This window comes from Carassius carassius, chromosome 13 (genome assembly GCF_963082965.1).
Source record: "Carassius carassius chromosome 13, fCarCar2.1, whole genome shotgun sequence".
NCBI lineage: Eukaryota > Metazoa > Chordata > Actinopteri > Cypriniformes > Cyprinidae > Carassius > Carassius carassius.
This window is the reverse complement of record NC_081767.1, coordinates 24,026,859-24,051,848: the sequence shown is the minus strand read 5'-3', so window position 1 is coordinate 24,051,848 and position 24,990 is coordinate 24,026,859. Positions and strand designations below refer to the sequence as shown.

At 37.4% G+C, this 24,990-nt stretch overlaps 2 protein-coding genes across 3 annotated transcripts in view; one reads left to right on the top strand and one right to left on the bottom strand.

The window, feature by feature from the left end:
- LOC132156155 (mothers against decapentaplegic homolog 3-like) overlaps positions 1-17,476 on the top strand; it is a 29,071-nt gene extending 11,595 nt beyond the window's left edge. Inside the window, exons 2-9 of one of the 2 annotated variants that reach the window (XM_059565043.1) lie at positions 11,143-11,336; positions 11,471-11,596; positions 12,236-12,310; positions 12,395-12,445; positions 14,489-14,575; positions 14,683-14,820; positions 14,975-15,119; positions 15,753-17,476. In XM_059565043.1, the coding sequence (XP_059421026.1) occupies positions 11,143-11,336; positions 11,471-11,596; positions 12,236-12,310; positions 12,395-12,445; positions 14,489-14,575; positions 14,683-14,820; positions 14,975-15,119; positions 15,753-15,876 (940 nt within the window). In that variant the 3' untranslated portion in view covers positions 15,877-17,476. Of the gene's footprint in view, positions 1-11,142; positions 11,337-11,470; positions 11,597-12,235; positions 12,311-12,394; positions 12,446-14,362; positions 14,576-14,682; positions 14,821-14,974; positions 15,120-15,752 lie in introns of both variants that reach the window. The other variant, XM_059565042.1, reaches the window with a different exon arrangement.
- Positions 17,477-17,671: 195 nt separating this feature from the next.
- LOC132156154 (alpha- and gamma-adaptin-binding protein p34-like) lies at positions 17,672-21,768 on the bottom strand. The gene is made up of 10 exons (XM_059565041.1): positions 21,405-21,768; positions 20,557-20,747; positions 20,380-20,476; positions 20,220-20,309; positions 20,051-20,134; positions 19,857-19,936; positions 19,657-19,747; positions 19,379-19,483; positions 18,538-18,587; positions 17,672-18,453 (listed from the first exon to the last, which is right to left on the bottom strand). Exons 1-10 carry the CDS (start codon positions 21,496-21,498, stop codon positions 18,376-18,378), a joined length of 960 nt encoding a protein of 319 aa, XP_059421024.1. The 5' UTR covers positions 21,499-21,768; the 3' UTR covers positions 17,672-18,375.
- Between the last annotated feature and the right edge of the window lie 3,222 nt (positions 21,769-24,990).

The window sequence follows — 24,990 nt, the reverse complement described above, 5'->3', positions numbered from 1 at the left end:
AGCCGGGAGGGTGAGAGTGTGCGTACACTCTTAGAAAAGATGTGTTAAAAATGACACAACCTGTGTTAAACAAATTAATGGGACATTTTATGAGTTCTGGGACAATGTTTTTTGTGTAAATTTTTACTCATTCATTGTGTTGATGATTTTAACAGAGTAAATGTGTCAGAAATGTTTGCACAAAGGTGTGTAAAATGTATCACATTATTTGCTGTCCTTCAATTTAACACATTATGTGCTGTCCTTCACTACATACATTATGTTAAAACCATTCATGAAGTTCTAAACAAAATGTTTGTCAAACAATGTTTTGGTTGACAAAATGAATGGAAAAATCATTGTCAAAATATTTATTATGATGAAATATCAAGAATTACATTCTTAGAACTGCAGAATATATGTACAATTTTAAGCAGTCAAAAGGGAAATGTCCAACACAGGCCAAAACAGTTCTATTCATCTCATTAGCTAACATGACATAACCTCACTTTCATAATCATTACACTCGTGGGCAAAAGTATTTTGATGCTTAAAAAACATTTCTTATTATCAATGTCTGTACTCCATCTTTTCCACAGTATATGAGTAAAATTCATTATCAAAATAGCATTTTAAAAGCCAACACAATGTTTTGGTCCATCTGTGGGAATAAATGAACTTCTCCGAAGACTGGCTCCTGATCAGAACTTGACTGACAACATCAGACAACATCAACCGGGTTTCAACACTATATTAAAACAGAGAGAGAGGAGAAAATTACACATTAGTGTCAATTTATTTTTAACCTACATTTTTAAACCTTTCTTCTCTAACATAAGAATATATATTTGTAAGTGACAGCCTGTCAATAACATATACAAACACTTCAGCTGAACCATAAACTAAATTATACCAGATTTAATTTTAATACTTACAAATCCTAAATTCTGTCCAAAGATGATGAGATCCATAGAGAGAAAGACTCCAAATGAGTATTTAGCCTTCAGCTTGTCTGCAGTGAAGGGTTAGCTATTTGAGACAAAAAAAAAACACACTAAGACACATGCAGGAAATCACTCTGTGACTCTTTCTCCTTTTTACAGTAGTTAACCCACCTGTGCGCTGATATCAGGTACCTTCCTGGTCGTGTGGGCCTGCAGTGGTAGAATCTTCTGCCTAATAAAAGATCAAAATAATGCTAAAATATAAACTAAAGAATTCTTGATTTGGTATGAATGAATGATTTAGTGTGAGTAGGGATGGGCATTCGATTAAATTTTCTTAGTCGATCGTCAGAACGATCGACTATCGATTAAACAATATTTTTATAATATAATTTATTTAATTTTTATAATAAAAAAATGCAATGAATACAAAAATACAGCGTGTTTTTCCTCGGTGAGACCTTTCTTACAAGATCAACTTGTGGCAGACAGTTAAACTACATTCAGGCAAACCGAACATATATGCGCGTGCATATGCGGTGCTCTAAAGCAGCGGAACCTGCAGCTGCGAGCCGGCATTCTTAAACAGAGACCTCATTTGTTCCAAAATAATAATAATAATAATAAAAGAATCATGTTAAACAATAACATAAAAAAACATAATAATACTTAGATCTGACAGGTTTTGTCAAAATGTAACTCAAAACTATCCAAGCCACAAGAAAAGGCCAGATATTAGCCTTCCTAACAATTACGCTAACTTAACAAATTATGCTACTTAAAGCCTCGTGAAAAGTAACTAACTTTAGTAACTAGCATACAACTTCTGCACGAGTCTACGGATTTTTGTTGAGAAATATAAGCATGTTGACATGATCTGGTGTCAGACGCGACCACAACGTTGCAGGGATGCACAGGTACATCATTTGAGTCGTGGGCGTGTCGTACTTATACACGGCATCGCAATGTTTGCAGTTAACTATTTCGCTTTTTAAATCAAAATGGTCCCACGCCACACTTCGCCGTGACCTCTTCATGAAATTCAGGAAATTGATAAAATATTCATTAAAAGCTACAGCTATTTGTGCTGGATCCTGTGTTAATTTACCATTCAGGTTCAACTCTAACTGTTTTCTAAGCCTGTGGCTAATTCCCATCACATTCTTAATCTGTTCCCAGATCAACTTTGTGTTACCCTTTCCCTCCTTAATAATAGTTATAAAAAAATTGGCTTTAGCTTTTCTGATCATTTTAACTACTTGATTACTTAAAGAAGTGAACCTATGCCTATCACTATTTAACCTGGTTTTTAATGATCTTTATAAAGTGGTGTCTCTTTCCTTCATCAGATTAAATATTTCAATATTAAGCCAAGGGAGTGCATTTGTTTTTTTCTTTCCTTTTACCTTTCTAGTGAACTCCTTAACTAGACTTTGTAACTTGGTGACAAACGTCTTGCTAACTTCTTCTATGTTGGTCCCAGTAAGTATATTTGTCCATTTAGTCTGCTGTACTGCCCTTTGAAAATTATCCATTTCATTCTTTGGAATCCTGAGTTGCTCCACAGGTTTATTAGAGTGATGAAAGAGCTTTTTTGTAAGTTTTCTTGACAGTAATGTCAGATTATGGTCAGACAGTCCAGTAATAAAATTAAATGTTTTTACAATTCGTTCAGGCTTGTTACTGAATATTAAGTCTATCTGTGTCTGAGATGATGTGGTTATTCTAGTAGGACCTTCCAACAATTGGGTAAAATCTAGACTATCTGTGATCTGCTTAAGGGGTTTCCTATTAGTCTTATTTAGCCAGTTACAGTTTAGATCACCAAGTAATATTACCTCAGTTTTAAAATCACAGGATTGAAGTAGCTTTTTAAAAGTGATATAAAAGTCATTATTAGAGGAGGGTGGACGATATGCAACAATGAGCACAAAAGACATTTCAGATGAAAGCACTATATTCAACCCAATACACTCTAAATCATGGTCAAGAGGCCAACATATCTGATGACAGTTGATGTGATCTTTTATGTAAATCATGACTCCTCCCCCTCTTCCCTCAGATCTGTCCCGTCTAAAGATATTATACCCTGGTACATGTAATGCAGCAGATGGAGAATTGTTATGTAACCACGATTCAGACAGGCCTAAAAAGTCTAAATTGGAGTTAGTGAGAAGATGATGTACTTGTTCAGACTTTGGGGTGAGGCTACGGATGTTTATATGCCCTCCAAAGAGACACCTAGGTTTGAGTTTTTGATCCCAAATCAATCGAGAGTGATTAACAGTTTTAAAAAAGTTCAGTTTGCAATGTTTTTTCAGAGCAGGGTTTATGATGCTTTTGGATGCACTGTGGGTTGTACCGTGCAGATTTTCACGCTTACCTTGAGCGCAATGACCAGTTACCGTGACATCAGTACGATATGATCCAGTTGGGACAGAAACGTAGGGCATGGAGATGATAGATGTTTGCTCTTTAACGGTTAAAACTCCGGTGTTGTCGATCAACGCACCGACAGGCCAACCCAGGCCTTCGGGACTCATCAAACCCGACGTCACAGCCCTCTTTGTCCGAGATCTCCGCTCTCCGTCGCTGATAGATCCACCTCCCGATCGATGTCGAGTGAGCCTCAGCCCCTGACTCTGAGAAGCAGGGATAATGCTCCTAGCGTCCTTGCAGCTGGTGTAACGGAGGCCAGCGAGTAGTGCTGTGCAGGTAAACCTCACTCCCCGATCTCAAGTGCGTCTGCCTCCCATGCCGGAGACCTGGGTTCAAGCCCCGCTCGGAGCGAGTGCGAGGAGCGTCAGAGAGGACCCGGGAGACAGGGGTTACATTGGTGCCGTGACCCGGATGGGAGTGAGGTTTAGGAGGGTGAGTGTAACGGAGGCCAGTGAGTAGTGCTGTGCAGGTAAACCTCACTCCCCGATCTCAAGAGACGCACTGGCGACTGACGCTAGTGGCTGTAGCCATTTAGCCTCCTTGTTAGTGCGTCCGCCTCCCATGCCTGATGTTTGCTCACACTTATGTGTTGCGACATTATTTTTGGATCCACTCTAGTCAGACTCAGCACTGCATCATTATTTACTTTCAGTCTCTCTGAAATATAGAGGAGCCTGATTCGACTACCAATCTCACAGTTGAATATTCGTGGGCTGTTATGATTATGGCATTCTGACTATATGTGAGCGCTCAAATGTTTGATTTCACATAGAACTTGCGGTTTTCTCCTAATAAGTTAATATGCAGCCTATTGTGATAAAGCCGGGAATAAGAATCTGAAAATAAAGAAGCTTCAAATAAATATGTTAAAGTGCGTGCATAAATCCAACCACACCTATAGATTTATGTTTCACTTTTCATAATCCGTGACCGACAGAGGAGCATCTTTGCTGCAGGGATTTAAAACTTTACCAAGACTCAAACTGACACAGGCAGAGACTGGATGTTATCGATCAGGTAGGGTACAAGTGATTTCAAAACATTTCAGCTGGTGTATATATATTATGCATATATTATTTACCTTATTTAAAATGCATTTGGTTGTGTCAAGTGCTTCATTGTAGTACTACGGTGTTTATCTCTTTACCGCGCAGCGCGAGCAGGACAAGCAGCAATGGAGAAAAATTAATAAATATGACTGGGACTGTCACACACATACCATTATAATGAGAAGACCATTATTATAAAACGTTGTGAATTTTTTGAGTTTGGCTGCTGTGTTTCTGCACATTGTTTCGTGAAGAACACATCCACAAAAGGCTTCATTTAGAGGCGCGCAGCCGCAGACATGTTCATTTGCATTCGGGCTCTTTTTGCAGATAGCTTATAAGTCTTAATATTAAGGTTATGTTGTATAAATAAGCATATTCTACATTAAATTATGAGTTTAATCCCATTGATTAAAAACTTGCTATCAAAATGCTCAAAACAGAAATGCAGAACATTAATAACTACTGTCATAGGCTAACTTTATAATGAGAGCACTATTGTAAAAATTGTGAATTGTTAGTTTCGCTGACGTTTTGTGTTTACTATCTTTAAATCAAAACATAAAAACATTATTTACACCATTTGTATCTGCGTCATTTGTTACACATTTTCCCTGTGTGTTAACATCAGTAATTATGATTGCCAAATGTCTGACTTGACTCAATGTAATTTGCCCTGCCCCCAAACATATGATTCGACTATTAGTCGAATATCGGCAAGATTTGAAAATTCCGATTCGACTATGAAAATCCTTACTTGGGGACACCCCTACTGAAAAACCTGCATGAAACTTGTCTTGTTTAAAAATAAATCAGTAGCAAAGTAAAGCATGCAAACAGTTGTGACAAGTTCGTGACGAACCTGCACCTTTTAATTACGATCACATGAATGAACTGAAGTGACCAATCAGGAGACCGACAAAGGATGACGCAGAGGGTATGAAAAGGAAGCGGTAAGGAAATGGAGAGAAGGGATGGTAAACGTAAAGACTGCGGGGGACCGACAGCAGACAGTCATGGCTCACGGTTCTTTTCATTCACTGCTCCGAGCGAGCGCTTTTCTTTTGTTCCTGTTTTGTATGATTATTTTTGAGCGTGACGATTTTGCATATGAGTGTGATATCTTGAGTTAAACTTTGCAAATCATGGACTATTGATTACTGCGAGCCTACAACACTCGACCTACATCAAAGTCATTGTGATTCATATTGTAACCTCTGTTGTGAGAAGTGTTTTTGTTTGCTTTGTAAAAGAATAATATAAATATTTACACTAAATCTTTCTTGTGGAATGTTTTGTGAAGATTAATACAATTTGTTTTTGTGTAACTCGTGGCTTGCGAGCTATCCTGGTATAAATTATTATGGTGGTAGACCTTAATTCTACCTGGCGCCCAAATTAATTTAAAAAATCCTTTTGCAAGGGCGTGCTTGGTTTCAATAAAACATGTTTTTTTTAACTAATGAAAAAGTTTTGGGTTTTTAAACCTACAGGATGTTTTTTATTGTACATTGACCTGTTATTTGTCAAAAGTTCAAGGGAAATTAGATTTTTCAGTTGTAAGGGAAACAGGTCAATTTAGCTCAAAGGGAATTATTTAAGATTTTAAAGGGAATTTGAACAGAATCACTGTTTCACGGCTGATCAGTGAAACGGCCAGCAATTCACTGAACGAGCCATTTAACATCAAATCTGCACTGGATATTAATATCCAAACTATAGTGAAAACACTATTAATTAGCACAGTAACATGATCGGCAGTTTAAGACATTAACTTGTAAGCAAAAAAAACACAAGATACATCTCTTTTTAATATGAATAAGGCTTTATTAGATAAATCTAAGACATAAACTAATCTAACACATAAGCACACGCACTCACACATTCACACAAGTTGCAGGAAGATAGAAAGTTAGGATAGGATGAGGTTAAGAGAATGAAAATGTGAAATCCCAAGTTTACAGCAATACTTGAAATTGCATTGACATGAACAGCCATCAATCACTTAATTAACCCTCGCATTGAGCATTGAGGTTTGTGTCGTCTTTGTAAAGGGGTTCCCTTTGTTGTCTTTGAAAGGGGGTTTTCAAAGTTTGCTGATTGGCTGAAAGTTCAGTGGTCGCTGAAGTGACGTCTTGGGAAACCTGTGGTTGGGCGTTGGCTGACGATGTGGAGTTGTGGGCTGGTTGAAGTTGAACGGGCACTCGAGGTCAGACTCAGAGACACTGCGTTACAAAACTTAACTCAGAAATCAGGACTAGGAGCAAAAGCTAAAAGCAGGCTAAAAGCAAAAGCTAGAAGCTAAATTTGATGGTGTCCTGAGTATTTAAACTGGCCTTTTGGCCACACCTCAAATGTTGTCTTTACCAATTAGATATGGTCTTTGCTCGGGGGATCATAAATCACATGTTATCTTATCAAGCACGTGGTCTGAATTTTCCCACTCTTGCAGGGTATCATTTTGGACATGATTCCTATAACAAGAATATGATACATTTGACAAATAACTGATGGTCAGGAATGTTTCAAGACAGATTCAAACACATACATACTAAACATGAACATGAATCCTTAAGCTATCCTATTAAAAGACATACACAATAAGTGATTATAAAGATGGTAGTCAAATGTGTGGGTTACATATAAATGAATATGGAGTTAAGCAATGGACTGATATTCATTTATACATCTTTTTGAGTTCATTTTGGTGAATCTCCATCTATAAAAGTTTCTGTGCCATTCTCTGGCATAAAGATGTTCTATGGAGACCAGAGGTTAAAAGGTCCCCTTAGGAATTTCAGTGTGGTTCTGCTAGGTGGTGGGAAGTCAATCCAAGGATCTTGTTTACTCTCATGGGTTGACATTTGATGGTCGGATGTGCATCTCTTTGACCATCAATCTTGATTACTTGTTCCAAATTTGACAATCTCCGAATTGAAATTGTCAATAATTGTTCTAATGGTGTTAATGTTGAAAGCTGTTCTGTGAAAAAGTTGGTTGGTTGTTTATCTTGCTTCTGACTTGTGGGACTAGGAATTGATTTACAACATCCTGTTGCCTTTCTGAGGAATTCGGCTCATGTTTCAATGCTCCTGATCGACTCTTTAATTTGTCTGGTTCGGGTCTGATACGCTACACAGTTCATGGCCCCTTTAAAGGAATAGTTCTTTAAGTAGTTAAAATCTTCTCTTCTATGGTACTCAAATCCAGTAGTTTGATGATGTCATTGACATTCAACCTGATTTGGTGCATTGAAAGATGCAATATTTTGAAGCTGCAGTCAAGGGCGAGATTTGTAGTGACTGAAATTTTACACAAAACTAAGTGTGCTTTCACACCTGCCTCATTTAGTTTGGTTGTATCATACTAGAGTTCGTTATCCCCTTTGTTGTGGTTCGTTTGGGCAGGTGTGAATGCAGCAATCTCACTCGGGTGCACACCAAAAGCGGATCAAACAAGCGTACAAGGTGGTTTCAGTAAGCTGTCAAACGAACTCTGGAGCGGTTAATTTGTGGTGAGAACATGATCTGACCTCAAACAGACCCAACTGCAAAAAGTAATGATCATTTTGGAACTAAACCAGCTGCCATAGTCAGCTGCGCTGTGCATTATGGCACGAGGAAGTGTTTGTTGACAGTTTACACTTGAGCATGGCAGCTCTCGGACAAACTTGGAGTTGTGAGGAGGTGCGGAGCCTAATAGAAATTTGGTCTGATGACCATATTAGGTCCAAACCTTCGAAAAACCCACAAGAACAGCGCAATCTTCTGATTGTTATGCAAACAGTTCAGGAAAAGGGGGTTTAATAGATCTGTGGAACAGGCAAAAAAGATCCCAGCAGTACATCCAAGTACGGAATGCACTTAATAAAACAGGCAGCTCGGTTAAGGAGAAAGACAAGTTCCCCTTGTATGATGACTGGTGGAATTTCCCTGCACGTTAATTTTGACCAATTGAAAAACAGTTTAGGAAATACGCCATGTCCAGTGAGTGATGTGGATGTTGTCACGTGGCTGCATTTTGATTCATTTCAACTGGTTCGGACCACAGCAATCAGCGTGGTGTGAAAAGGAACCAAAAAAAGCTGAAAAATGCTACAATGTATAATTGTTTGCCCTTGGTTCGGACCAAATGAACTGAACTACAGATGTGAAAGCACCCTAACATATGGCTTCAGTCTGCTTCAGACTGCTTTTGTGATGCTTATTTTGTTAAGTATTTGTTGTAATTCCTAAAGTTTGACAGATATATTCATTATGAAATTTTATTGTCAACCACTACTTTTAAGTGCTATTGGTTAAAGCTGAATATACAAACATATTATGTAAAATATTATATGGCAGCACATTAATTTCTGTGTTATTTTTTTTTCTGTCTGGCGAATACGGATGTCATCTGTATTTCTAGGGCAGAATGCTGGTATTCATACATCTGGTGCATAGCTGAATGAATAGGTAAACATAAGACTGGAAAAGTGTCTGCTGTGTCTGCACTGCCTCGCCGTCTTTCCCCTCCTTCTGAACCCAAGTCTGGTATTTCCTCTAAATTCGCTCACTCGCTTTCTCTGTTCCTCTTGTGTCAGTCCCCTGAGTCTGAGCTTATTTTTAAAGAATTAGGATAATCCAGATATAGGGTGAAAATGCATTAATACGTTGAAATTCGTTAGCAATGGCTGTCATGATGCATAGACCACAATAGCATGAGGATGATTCATGTTTTGTCTGTGGCTTTTTCTTCTCACAGCCGGTGACGTCTCCCCCCGTATAAAAATATGGCCCGATTCACTTTCCACTAAATGAGGCTTTTGCACCATTTGACTTGAGATCAGCAAAATGAATGATTGACCTAGTGCAAGTCTATTAAAAGACTCCCAGGGCAAGACTTATTGGGCTTTCAAGTTAATTCCATTGTTTTAGAAAGAGTGTGGTTATAACATTTTCACTTATTATTAACATATTCTACAGTTTCATATATTTGTATAACATTAACTCAGTGTTTTGTAATGCCAATTTTATTTAATAAAAAAAAAATGAATGATTGTTAACATTTCTCATTGTTTATTTTCCACTGTTAGGTATAGAAATAAGGAATTGAATTAATCTGTTTCAGGTTCTGTTCCACAAAAAAATACCATTAATGATTACTTACAATAACGTAATTACGCTGATTTAGTAGATACACCAGGGGTCTCCAAACTTGGTCCTGAAGGGCCGGTGTCCTGCAGAGTTTAGCACAACTGCTTGGAAGTTTCTAGTATGCCTATTGCCTAATAAGACCTTGATTAGCTGGTTCAGGTGTGTTTAATTAGGGTTGGAGCTAAATTCTGCAGGACACCTGCCCTTCAGGACCGAGTAGTGTTGTCAAAAGAAAGTCGATACAAAAAGATTGAAAATGTCACGATACCAGGTTTCTTTAAGTACCGGTGGTACTGAGTACCCAGTCAACCCGGTTCTTGACGCATACAGCGCTATGATTTCCGCGAAGCAGAAAAAGCGGAAGGAATCTCAAAATCCAGTCATGAAAATGAAACATACATTTTAATATGGACAGTCACAGAATTTGTCAAAGTTAGCATAAATTAATCAAATCAAATCTCCATATGGACCAGTATCTGTAAATGTTAAGCCGCAAAACTTGGTTGAAATATGAAACCTGCATGTTCTGCGCGTCTCTGTGTGAATGAATGGATGTTTGTTTACTACATAGACTGAAGCGCGTGACGCGTGCAGTAATTTCAGCATCTGCCGTCTCAATAAGGACATAAATGTATAAACAACATCACCAGAACTGTTCTGAGTCACTTCACAAGCATTTTACCATTTCATTTGAGTAAAACCAGTGTCAATTTAAAGGTATTCACGGCAACCCGTCAAAATATAAGTTAATTATAAGTTAATTAAAAAAAGGGATTGTGCTAGAAATATTAATATTATTTAGTAGAATGTATGTGATACTGCTACTACTGTTAAAAAAATTAATAAAACTATTTTTTTTAAGAAATAAATTGCACACTATTTCTAACTAAATTTCATTAATTAAAGACAAATTAAATTTGGATGAAACTTGTTTACTGTTTTTCATAATTATATTACGCGTATAAAAACTTTAAACACAATTGTAAATAAGTATAAAGAATGGCATTGGTTTTATTTTTAGTGATAAAAAGTTTTTTTTAATTAGCATATTTTTGTGTTTTGCTTTGTTACCGAAATTGGTACCAAAAATTGGAACCGTGGATTTTCACTGGTATCGGTACCGAATACTGAAATTTTGGTACCGTGACAACACTAGGACCGAATTTAGAGACCCTTTTAGTTACACTGATTCTAATAAGCCCTAAGTAAAAAGTAATGCTTACCAGCTGTTGTTTTGAATTGGACTTTGCTTCAATTTAGTGATTCAATGAGCATATGAATCACTAAACTGATTCAAACCAATAATATGAATATTTTTAAATAATAACTAATAAGAAACTAAAAAGAGTCATTCATTCTTGAATGGGACTTTCCTTGTCATGCTGTATGTTTACTGTTCTGTCACCATCGGCAGAAGTAGAAGAACAGGCTGAACTGAGCATCATGAAAATCTTTTTCATATTTTTATTTACATATTAATCATCAACTATTTTTTTTTCAATGGCCTTATTATAAAGAAGGTAGGTTGGTTCTGGCATTAATTGGTAACTTTTATGTGACCGGTTGTTTCATTGTCTACTTGAACGATTTGTGCAGGTCTCTGGATGGCCGACTGCAGGTATCTCATAGAAAAGGGCTTCCCCATGTGATCTACTGCCGGCTGTGGCGCTGGCCTGACCTGCAGTCCCACCACGAGCTGCGTGCTGTAGACTTTTGCGAGTTTGCCTTCCATACGAAGAAGGACGAGGTGTGTGTGAACCCTTACCACTACCAGCGTGTAGAGACACCAGGTAAGCCTAACAGGTGTTTTACCTCTAGTTATTCAAAGACTGTTTTCTTTCATAAGCAGTTTTGTGTATAAAACTTATTTGAAGGATTTTTTGGGAGATAAACAAAGTTTTTTTTTCCTTGTGTGCATGTTCAGTTTTGCCTCCAGTCCTGGTTCCTCGGCATGCTGACATTTCCACAGACTTCCCTCCGCTGGATGATTTCATCCCTGAGAACACCATATTCCCAGCGGGCATTGAGCCTCCGAGCAACTATATACCGGGTGAAAACATGTTTTCTGTTCTCTCTCCGAAAATCACACATTAACTTTCACCCGGACATGCTCTCAATACAACACCTCAGGCATTACTCACTCTAACACACACACACACAGGTTCACAGACACACTTTAGAAATACAAGCACATACTACAAAGAAAGTTTTAACTCATTCAGGTTTTAATTCTGTGACTAGGGTTGGATCTAGGGCTGGGTGGTATAACAATATATATTGTGATGATGGAATAAAGTGTCATTCATTATAGATGTTGCTATATCGTTTATTTTGTGGTATGCGAATATATCAGCATAGCACCGTACTACTTAAGAGTGAAACTAAAGAGCAGAACGTATTTGATGTTAAATATAGATTTTAATACATAAAAATAAACCTACTATAGCTGAAAAACTTTAAATTGTATCTTTGTTCTTTTGTATGTCATATTGTTTGGAATTTGTGAATATCGCCCATCACTAGTTGGATCTAAATGATTTGGCTTTGATACGGTTTCAGCCTCATGCAATAAATAAATGGCCAACACACCAAAAGCTGTGAATGTTTAAGGTTTAAGTATGTGGTCTGCAAGGGGAGAAAACTCTGTCTTGTGTGGTTCATAATAATAAATGTCTGATTCATGTTTCAGAGACCCCTCCTCCAGGCTACCTGAGTGAGGATGGGGAAACCAGCGACCACCAAATGAACCACAGCATGGACACAGGTTTAGAGACCTGAGATCACAAACATGTTGTTTCTATTATATACCCAATTATATTTGTTTATACTTTTCTAATTCTTTTTTTAGGCTCCCCAAACCTTTCACCCAACCCTGTCTCTCCTGCAAACAACAACCTAGGTAAGAACAGTCATTTATTCATAATGTTTCACAGCCAAATATATAAAAATAGGGCATTCATAAAAATTCCAGATTGTCCGAGGGATATAAATTACCAAATGTTTGTATCTACTCCTTCTTTACTATTTTTCTAACTAGAGGTTGACCGATAGTGGATTTTACCGAGACCAGTAGCTAGGGAGGACTTTATCTGCTGATACGATTAATCAAGTTGTCGTTTTTAAAATGGATACTGTGCGAAAACTAAAAGAGTGCTTTACTATTTAAATAAGGAAAAAAGAACAGTACTGAATCATATATCAATCATTAAAGTTAGTTCATTAATGTTAAAAGAAGAAACTTTAAAATTTAAAAAATGTATTAGTAAATGTTGAAATTATCACACTCTAACATAGAACAATACTTCTGCAGCTTTTATCAACCTTAGAGAAATCCTGACCTGCTGAATGAACGGTTTACTTTCTCACATCACATCTTTAAATCTGCAACTTCGCTGGCTAACAAATGCAGTTGGATATAAACTAATGCAAATAGATGGTAACAATCATGACATTAAACATTTGGGTCTGACTTGCGTTTGTTTTGGTCTCATTGTTTTAACTGCTTGAGGTAATACTAATGTTCGTGTCCTTGAAAGCTCCAGCTGCTCCAGCAAACAATCGGCATGGATTTTTACTGATAGCTGAAAGTTCCGGCAATCAACTATCAGTGCAACTATCGGTCGACGTCTAATTCTAACGTGGAAAATAATATTATTAAAGTTGTCAAATTGATTAAATAACACTGAAGTTAATATAGGAATTATACTTTAAAAGTTAAACAAAATCTTGTCGAAGATGTCTCATATTTAAAATGTTTCTAAATTGCCACCTTTTGTGAAAAATTCAGCTTTCCTGTCAGCACCTTTTGTTTTTAATGCGTGGCTGTAGATTTACACTAAAAGTGTTTGCTGTGATGGAAACCCTGCAGAGTCAGTCTGATTTCTGTAAGTACTCCACCCCACTGTGAGTTTAATCTGGCTGGATTATCTCTGATTTATTACCTCTGGAACGCTGGTCTGCCTGCCTGGTCCTGTGTGAGGTGATTTAGTGAGAACGGAAGTCCGCTTCAGTGAGCCCATGAGAAAACCGTAGGACGAGTCACTGCCAGTAAAACACATGAGCATAACGCCACCAGCATTCTGTACCATCCTCATTAAGTGAGTGCATCTATGATAGAGAAGGCCTGGCAGAAAAAAAGTTATATTTGTATATTTTCAAAACCATTTATTTCGAATGGTTGTCTGAACAACTAGTCACACTAACACCATGTCTACATCGGATGTGAGTGGTGCAATGCGGAGCGAAAAAATACAATATAACCCATTTATAATCAGTGATGCTAAGTAGGATAAAATTTTTTTATTTTAAGTAGAACAAATAACCAAATTTTGTTGTAAAAAGAAATTATCACTGTCCTCACAAAACATAATTAACAATATTGAATAAAATATTAATACAGACACATTTATTAATAATAATAAATGTGTTGAATAAATAATTGACTAAGATGCTAGTCAACCCAAAACTGTTAGCCTCTTAGCTGTACAAGAGGAAACCTCATATAAAGGGATCCTTTGTTTCTGTCCTCTCAGTCAGCCCAGATTAATGTAATAATAATAATAATATCATGTCACTGGGTTGTTCTATCTCTGCAGAGACACCAGGAGGCCCTGTAGTAAAAAAAACAAATAACCAATTTCACATGGACAGCCTGCTGTTTTCAAAGGGCCACATTCTGTCACAATGTGACAAACTACACACTGATTTTACACCAGAATCCAGAGTCCAGGGCTTTTCCTGTTCTTTCTTTCTTTGTTCTGCACTTGTTTTGTAACATTTATTCTCTTGCTCATTTATGTGTGTGTGTGTGTGTTAGATCTGCAGCCGGTAACTTATTGTGAATCTGCATTTTGGTGCTCAATTTCCTACTACGAACTGAATCAGCGTGTGGGTGAGACTTTCCACGCCTCACAACCGTCTCTGACTGTAGACGGCTTTACAGATCCCTCTAACGCAGAGCGCTTCTGCCTGGGCCTGCTGTCCAATGTCAACCGCAATGCAGCTGTGGAGCTGACGCGCAGACACATCGGTACATTAAGATCTTATTTATAGTATTTATTTCAAATGTACTGGACAGTATTGGAATCAGACTTTCTGAAATGAACTGAATCTGTTTACCCTCACAACTTTCCTCAGGCCGAGGTGTGCGTTTGTATTACATCGGCGGTGAGGTGTTTGCTGAGTGTCTGAGCGACAGTGCTATTTTTGTGCAGAGTCCGAACTGTAACCAGCGGTATGGCTGGCACCCCGCCACAGTATGTAAGATTCCTCCAGGTGAGTCAGACCATTTGTATACTGATTGGATGAATGTGCAACTATGTACATCCTATGAGTCACTCAAGCATGTACTAGTGTCATACTTCCTGATTCTGTTTCATGGAAGCACTTCTTTGAATCGTTTCATAGTTTGCTTCTGACTTTGTCTCAGGCTGTAATCTGAAGATCTTCAATAATCAGGAGTTTGCAGGTCTGTTGGCCCAATCAGTGAATCAGGGATTTGAGGCTGTTTACCAGCTAACCCGTATGTGCACCATTCGCATGAGTTTCGTCAAAGGCTGGGGGGCAGAATACAGGTAAGCCAAGACACACATCTTAGAGAGCACTTACATTACCATTCAAAAGTTTGGGATCAGAAATTAAGAAATTAATACTTTTATTCTGCAAGAATTTATAGACATATGTATTATTTTTTTTTGGAAAGAAATATACTAGAAACATACTTTTGATCAGCAAGGACAAATTAAATTGATGAAAATTCATCCCATCACATCACATCTGTATCATGGATTCCACATCAATATTAATCAGCACAACTGTTTCAACATTGATAATAAGCATATTAGAATGATTTCTGAAGGATCATGCATCAAATTGATTCAAATAGAAAACTTAAAAAAAGTTTTTTAAATTGTAATATTTCACAATTTTAATAAATTACACAATTAAAGTGTCAACTAATGCAAAGGTAGAACCTGCTTAGAGATTTTCTAAATGTTTTCTTCATAACTGCATCACTTTCAATAGTGCTTTATAGTCATAGGTGCTGAGTATTAAAAAACAAATGCACAAATTGCATTTAATCACTTTTTATTTCTGTGACAGTAATAAAAAAGCTAATGGCTGCCCTTCCTGGCTGGTCTGAAGTTAGTTAAATATGCTGGGCAGGCATGGAAGCACATTAGTGACTCAGATTCTCCTCCCTGCAGGCGGCAGACAGTGACGAGCACCCCCTGCTGGATAGAGCTGCATCTCAATGGGCCCCTGCAGTGGCTGGACAAGGTGCTCACTCAGATGGGCTCTCCGAACCTCCGCTGCTCCAGTGTGTCATAGGACAAACCCTCAGCCTGTTTCATGTAACCATACCCTTCTAATGACATCGTCTATTGCTGCTGAAAGCCAAGCAAACAAACAGAGCAAAACCAAGAACGGGGGAGACAAACACCTGCTCAGTGTCACTTTATCATTTCAGATCCTTATATTTTGCAGTGGGCAAAAATAGGCACGTACAGTTGAAGCACTTTGAACAATGACACTCGAGGAGTGTGGATGGTATTACCACAGTGTGATGAGTTTAAAATGAGGCATTTTCCTCATTCTGAATTTAAATGTGATAATGAAATTATGATTTTGTCCGTTTTTGTTTTGATCAAGAAGTGTATCATGAATTTAATTTGATCTGAAGGTATTCAAATTATAGGCTCAGAATATGATTGCTTAAAATCATAAACATCCTCATAGGGGGCCTCAAAGAGTGCTTTGTTTCCACCACCTTCAGTGAAGGGGTCTTGTGTCAACTTTTACAGTGTGTTAGCCTGAAGCTAGAGCTTAAGGAAGCTGTTTGTGTAGGTTTGCTCGAGTAAATTGCACTGCACTGGACAGGTCAGTATACAATGTGATTGCGATTGCCGTTGGTCTCATGCACGGTCGACCAGGTTTGTATACTTCTGACAGGAACCGAGTGTGTCGAATTATAACAGAGGTACTTAGCCTTGATTATGAAAAGCACTTTTTTTATTACAACCAAGCGATGGTGTGAACTACAAAATAGCATTGGAAATTTGTTAGTGACAAATGCTGGTAGCTAATACTGCCATTTTATTTCTTTAACTTGATGGTCACTGTTCGAATTTTCCTCAGCAAAGACATTTTTGTATTAAGTATTTTTGCATTATAAGCAGAATGGAGATCGCGGAAGTATATTTTTACTGCTGCCCTAGGGTGTTCACTGCCATGTTACACATAGATATAAAACAAAAAGTGCTCCAGGGCTTTTGAAACTAAATTTCAAAGATAAAGATTTCTCCAGAGTTTTGACTGTTGTCTGTAATTTAGTGATGATATATAGCATCAGACTTTCAGCGAATTACACCAACTCCTATCGAAATGACAGGATTTTGCCTGTGAAAATTCACAGAACCATTCATGTGACCACACCATATCATAATGAGATATATATATATTTTTTTCATTTCAGCAGTCGCTTGATTTCATTGTCCTTTTGTTGAATCTGTTCAATGTATGATTGGCGCATCAGAGGGATATCTCCAACTCAGGACTATCAATCCATTCTCAAAACTCATGAAACAACTAACAGCATTTCATATCTCTACATTCTACAATATTTTACTGTCAGTGATTTCAGAGTAGTTAATGATGGAGTTTAGTTTTTTTTTTTTACAGAAAAATGGAGTGCAAGTACTGCTGGCAGCTCTTGGAATGCTTGTATTTTTATGTAAAAATGTATTTTACAAGAGAATAATGTAAATAGCTAGACTTTTATGTGGACCCTTTGCTCATCGGGTTATTCCGATTCCTTGATTTGTTAGTACTGACATTTAACAACTCAGTGCACCATCTGGCTTTTTACAGCATAAATCAGCAATCAAAAGCATGTTTCTCATTTTTATCGGGTGATGTCTGGTCTCAAGAAGGAAGCTCTGAATCACCAATCATAAAAATCCTGACAATCTCTGCTTGATTTTCGAAAAATCAAATTGATGTTTTACTGAACAACTTACTCTTTGTTTGTTTGTTTTACGCTTGTGTTTGATTCCCCCAAGCTGATTTTTACTATGAATCTTACCGGCTCTTCTTATGTGACTCAACAGGGCCAAAGCACACAGTGGACTGTTGATATTTTATTGAAATTTGTATGGAATATTGCTTGTATCCTGCTTATTTTCTTGCACTCTTGATTTGGAAGCAAATGAAACATTCTTTCTCTTATAGTGTCAGTAATTTCATTCATATTCTGAAACTGGTACTTAGTCCTTGTTTGCCCTGAATTTCCCTTTTGCTTTTCTGTAACATAAACTCACATTATCTTGCATTCATGATCATATTGACTTTTATGTAAGTTTTAATAATAAAACGTTTTAAGAACATAATTTCAGACTTTTTCTTATGGTATGTAAAGGATAATTTCATCGTGTCAAAGAAATTTGACAAACGTATTTCCAAAACAAAAGAACATTAAAACTGATTTGACAGATCATTCTTTTAAGTGATGAAGAGCTCATTACATAGGCTTCTTCCTTGTATGTGGCTGCAGACTTGCACCACCACAGAGCAGACAACCTGTCCCATGGGTCTTGAGAATACAACGTTTGAGGCTGAAAGCCCATAATGACTCTGTACTGCCTGATTGAGGTGTTGGACACTGATATTATGATAACAGCAGTATCATGAAAATCTCTTTAGCTTTTTTTGCCCACATTCTTCCATGTTTCTTGAATGGGACAGGACTGGGCTGGGCAGATTTGGAATGACTTGGGGTTCAAAGGATGGGCTGAGTATCAGCAGTGGAAGCTGGATAAGGGTCACTAGGGCCTAACTCTCCTCCCCTGATGAAAAGCCGTCAATCTCATCCTGGTCTCCACCAATAGCCATCCAGAATGCTTTAGCAACCTGATTAAGGGTAATTCATTTGTCAGTGCAAAATTTCGATCGAAAAATATTACCATTAGTGTGAACATTTTAAAGGTATATCACCTTTTCTGCATGTTCTTTCCTCTGTTCATGTGGCAATGAAGAAGCCTTGTCTACAAATAAAAAGAGTTAAATATATATATATATATCTATACTGAATATAAGAATATACCATTTGTTAAAAAAAAAAAACACACAAACAGGGCTTTACTTAAATTGGCCAGTTCTGAGTTTCAGTAAAGTATTGTATACAGGTGCATCTCAAATTAGAATGTAATGGAAGAGATATTTTATTTCAGTAATTCAACTCAAATTGGGAAACTTGTGTATTAAATAAATTCAGTGCACAAAGACTGAAGTAGTTTTAGTCTTTGGTTCTTTTAATTGTGATGATGTTGGCTCACATTTAACAAAAACCCACCAATTCACATCTCAACAGAATAGAATACGGTGACATGCCAAACAGCTAATCAACTCAAAACAACCACAAAGGTTTCCTGAACCTTCAAAATGGTCTCTCAGTTTGGTTCACTAGGCTACACAATCATGGGGAAGACTGCTGATCCGACAGTTGTTTCACAATTTGAGTTGAATTACTGAAATAAATGAACTTTTCCACGACATTCAAATTTATTGAGATGCACCTGTATATCTTTATATAATAAAAAAGAAAAAAGAAATTAGACGAGAACAAATAAAGTTGACAGTGACCGTAAAGATACATTAAATAAAATGTTTACAAAAAATATTAAACAGCATAACTTTCAACATTATTAATAATTTACACTGTAATGATATTTCACAATATGACTGTTTTTACTGTATTTCTGATCAAATAAATGCAACCTTGGTGAACATTAAGGTATTTTCAAAGACATTAAAAATGGATATATAGGTCTTATACCTTTCATCTCTTTCAATTTTGTAAAGAGTCGTTCGAAATTCTCCACATCTGCATCCCCAGATGTTAGATTAGCCAACTCTTGTATGTCAAAGTCAATCATGGGATCTGTGACAGATTAGCAAATATTTCATCAAATACTGAACTGTAGAAGAACCTTCAAAAACATATAAAAAATAGCTCTCATTACACTTTGTGATAATATCCTATTTTATCATATTATTAATTTACCTCCAAAATAAGTATAAATATATTGCCCTTAAAAAAAAAAAAGCACTTACCGACTGCTGTATCTACTGCATTATTCTGGTTATTCTCTGGTCTCTGCCTCTCAGTGCCTTCATCTGTACTGTTGGATGGGGAATGAGAAGCCTAATAACGAGAAAAACAATAGTCTGTTACAACGAGATGAGTTTAAGTCTCTACTGTAAATAATGTTTATCTACATACATTAAAGAGCAGCCAATTAGAAAAGACTAACCAGTGTCTCTTGACTGGGTCGTGGGTTGTTGTGATGAGAGGCCACCAGGCTGCTCATTAGACCAAATCCCTGATTGTGTTCTGAGTAAATGATAATTAAAGGGAAAGTTCATCAACACAACTTAGAATGAAACTGTGAATATTATTTGTTGTGGATGCCATTGTACATTTCGCATTAGGGCAGTACAATCTCACCATCTTTCATCTCAACGCTGGACCACACATTGGCATTGAGGGCCTGAACGATTCTTTTTACTCCAGTGGACTCTGGGAAGTCATCTATGGGGCACACAACATAAACAAAAGACTGTAATCAAAATGATTCATGTGCATAACTGCGACTAGACTTTGTTTTCCCTCTCACCATCTTCATCAGGTAGATCTTGAGGGTTGAGCTCTACTAATTCAAATGCGTGGGCCAGACACCACTGCTGGGCCTCCTGTTTGCTAACACCTGCAACGGCATATTTACACCAAACCATGCACCCAAACCACTGAAAAAGTAGTACCAAACACACACTCACCACTGTCACCCGCATGGTCACACACTAGAATCAGCACTTCTGGAGCCAGATCCTCCACTACTGATAACCAGGAGTTGACACTGTTAAGGCTGTCTTTCTGAAATACCAAAAGAGTTGAATCAAGGCACAAACACTGAATGGTGAATTTGTAAAATGACGTAATTATCATAAACTCACAGTTTTGCTGTCAAAGTAAACGATGAACGCTTGCATAGACCGGGCAACCTCTGTATTCATGTCGAATGGACTTGAAACAACACATAAGCTGACGTTTGCTGTGTAGTACTTGTTATTGATTGTCCATGGATACCAAGAAACACTTTCTTCTATTTTGGAAGCTTGAGGTAGTGATTCTAAGCCCAAGATCTCTGAAATAAAACACACAAAACTGTTAACGGTCAAGTGTGTATCTGATATCAATAAAAACACTGTCAGTGACAACAAAATCTAAAATAAACCATAAAAGTGTAAATGAACTGAAGCTCAACACTGCCGCCTTCTGGACACAAAGAATAACTAGCTATAAAGAATTACAACTTTTTCATGCATAAGGATTAAAAAAGGATGTACCAAATTGTTAGGCTATATTTCACACTTATTATGTATTGTATCCCTGGATCAAGAATATATGTAAAAATAACAGCACCACGATTCGCATTTATTGTCCAGCTGGATCATGTTTTATCAATAACTTAAAATTGATGCGATCAGAAAACCAATATAAGAGACAAACGTGTAAAGAAAGCACTTTATGCACTATTGCGAAACACTGCATATAACATGAAATTAGCAAAAAGCAAGATTAAGATTCATAAAATGACAGTCTGGCAATCTCTACACAAAAAATTTTTTGCTTTTATCAATGCACAGTATACTTAACGCAGTTAATAATTAAAACGTTATTCCGATCGACACATTTTAATCTGTAAATACTAGACTGCACGATGAATGTTTCTTGATGACAGCTAACGTTAGCATAGCAGCAAGGCTAACGAGTGTAGAATAGATTCCCCCCTTTTACTCACGTCTAATGAGCTCCTCTTCTTTAAAGCCGGGATCACAGCTTGTGACTAAGATACAAGGCAGGATAGGTACTTCATCTGATTGATCATCTGCCATTTTAAGCTTTTGGACACTTAAAACCAGCTCCTAATGAAAGTTAGCACTTTAGCAACAACTGTCAACCACCTCCAAGAAACCTTTCACCTCTAACCTTAATTTACTTCCGTGGCTGCGCGCGCGCGTGTTTTAGAATATCTCAAGTTTAAGCGTTTAGGCAAAACACTCAGCTTTCCAGTGAATAGCTATAGAAATAGCGCCAGTCAGTCAGTGATACACCCTGATTATTAATGAAATGGTAATAATAGCTAATAATACTGGGCGGATTGTGTTTACTGACAGAGACTGTACTGCCATAAGCGTCGTGTTGCCATAGTTACGGACAGACCTTTGTTTACAAAACACAAAACTTGGAAGCGAGAACGCGCAATTAGAAAAAAAATATTAAATGTAATCTGAATTATTTAGTAGAAAAATGTCCGACGTCCTTAAAAATAAGGATGAAGTTTGGCATATTTTAGTACAGGTAATGTGCTCAAGGACAAAATAATATAAAGAAAGCTTGACAGCTACTGTTGAAGTTTTAATTACTTAGTTAAATTTTTTACTATCAGTTACTTTGAAACTACAATAGTTAACGTTACATTATATAAATGAATATGTGACTTTGATTGTGTCTTTAGGTGCAGGATTATTTAAGACAATTAAAAAAGAATCTTGTTCGACTGACTGTGCTGTTATGGACATTCAAGCTTTGGATGCAGCCATCAGCAGGACAGAAAATGGAATAAAGGTAAGTTATATAAAGCAAACTTTATGACAAAACTGACTAGTATATTTCTTTATAGTTGAGGTCTGCATAACATAAATTATTTAATTTATAGAATCAGTGGGGAGTTAAAAAAACTGCTAAATAAATCATCTATCAATCTCTCTCTCTCTCTCTGTCTCTCTCTCTCTCTCTCTCTCTTTATTATATATATATATATATATATATATATATAATTAAAATAATCTGAGGTCATCTAGCAGTCCCTGCCTTGCAAGATTTATAGATTCATGCAATGAAAATACAAATATGGGAAATGTGGATCATGGAAGAATGATGCTTGTAAACATTTTTTTCCTGATTCACAGAGGCATGCAGACGATTATCTGAAACTATTAATAATTAGGTTTTGACTCTACCCTGTATTGAAGAGTCTGAAAAGAAGCCTGCCCCGCCAAGTTTGTAAAATGGTATTTAAAAAGAAACTCTGATACTGATATAAATAAGCAAATAAGCTCTTAAATATCAGCAGGATTTCCATTAGAGTATGTAAAATCATATTAAATCTAAAATATTTTCATAACATTTTCGTAGGCAGCCACCATATGAGACCAAATACACGTCCTCTGAGATGCCTGGTCAGATTCAGATTCCTGGTCAATCACCAGGGGAAAATGTTTCCATCTTTACACTTATTCATAATATTTGTTAAGACAAAAAAATTCAGTTTTCTGTTATCTGTCGCTCTATCTCCCCAACAGCACAAGTCAGCATTTATCATGCATCTACTGTATAACCCCTTTCTCCAAAAGAACAAGGAGATTGTGCAACAAAATTATGGGATTCAGCTTCCTCACCTGCACAAGAGAGCCAGGGCCAGTCTGAGTTGCTGAAAGACACAGTATGCTTTTATTATTATTCAAGAAGGTAAATTAAAGGGACAGTTCACCCAAAAATGAAAATTCGGGACATCGTTTACTCTTCATCATGTTGTTCCAAACTTGTATGACTTCATTTGTTCTGCAAAACACAAAGAAATATTTTGAAGAATGCTGGTAACCAAACAATTATATGTGAAATTTTTCAGAATATCTTCTGTTATGATCCATAGAAGAAATAAAGTCATACAGGTTTGGAATGACATGAGGATGAGTAAATAATGACAGAATTGACCAGCAGCTTTAATGATTAAGGCTTATTGATAGTGTTGATTATATGGTGGCCAGCTCTGACTGTTGCCTTAACACCAGCATCTGTCACATGAACCTCATGAAAAGAAATGATGTGACTGGCATGTAATAATAGATGACTCCGGTCACTTTGCTTTCAAACAGGAGATGTGGATTTGAAGGGCGACTGGTTTGGCAGAGACAGCTAAATCTGTCTGTTGGTAAACAAATTAATCTTTCTAAAGGTCACCATTTGATTTGGTGCTCTGTTTCCCCCCTTCTGCTTTCCGCTGCGGTTTTTCCTCTATCTCCTGCATCCTCTGCCTGTCACTTGTGAGGAGGCTGTCATGTTGTTGAGAAGAAGGTATGAGACTTGGCTGCCGAATGCAGACAGACGCAGATTGCGGCACATCAGCATTCTTCGGAGGACAGCCACCGCCTGATTGCAGTTGTATGGGCTGCTGCTTTACAGCTGTCTCAGGACAGGCACTGGTACCTGTTCTCGCATGCCAATAAGACAGCCGTAGCTTACCCAACTAGCATTTGCTGGCGCTCTGCCAGCTGCGTCTATACCTCTGTGCTGTCGGCTAGTTCTCCACTGAGTCTGAAGGAGCTCACACTGTTTTTTTTTCTTGTACCACTTAAACAGCTGCTTGCCTCCAAACTGCTCCAAACACCTGGCCGGTGCTTGTGGTTTGTCAGGAAGCTCAGTGGTATGACAACAGACAGGCCAGAGAACATCAAGGGCAGAATCCAGAACAGCGGGATGAGAAGAGTATGCAGAAGGGCTCTGTCTGGCATGTGCCCACAACTTGACAAACTTGCAATGTGCTCTACATTATAGGTTTTTCGGCACTGAGGAAATGACCTTCTTTGAGTCGTTCTTTGATGCTGTTTTGTGTGCTATGATTAATGCATGTCCTACACTTTGCATTTTTCTGCACAAAAAAGTTTATCTCGTCGTTTAGCCAACTGGCTTTTAATTGACTATAAATTGTCTGTAGATAACATGTTTTTATTGGGCTTTTTGTCTTTTGAAGCATCTTTGGGAGTGATTTTTGGTGCTTGTTTTTACCAAAATGATTGTAAAAAATAATGATGAATTATATTAGTCCCTATATGACTACCACGAAGAATCCTAATTATTGCAACACATCCTTTTTATTGTGGAATGTGGAGCATGACTTTCTTTTAATTTATGAACTATTATATGATAATGAGGAGGTGCAAGCATTTTAAGCATTGGTCTGATGGAATTTAATTCTAGAAGATTTCAAGCAGCTGTTCACTTGAGAGAAGGTGCGAGACAAATAAACCAAGCCGTGCTCAAAATATCCAGAAAGCATTGCCAGCATATGATTGATTGCTTCAGGGAAGGGGGCTTATTGGCCAGTTTACAATGTCATTAACTGCGTGTATTTTAGCTCCAGCTTTATTTTAATGAATGCAGAAAATCTGTCGGTTGTAATCACACAACATCACAGTACTTTCTCTCACAAATGTGCACGCACTTGTGATTCACTACAGCGAACAGAACTGAGAGAAAGAGAAACCATATTTCTTGACATCTACAAGCTGCCACCAGCCTGATTAATGGATAGTCGACTCCCAGCC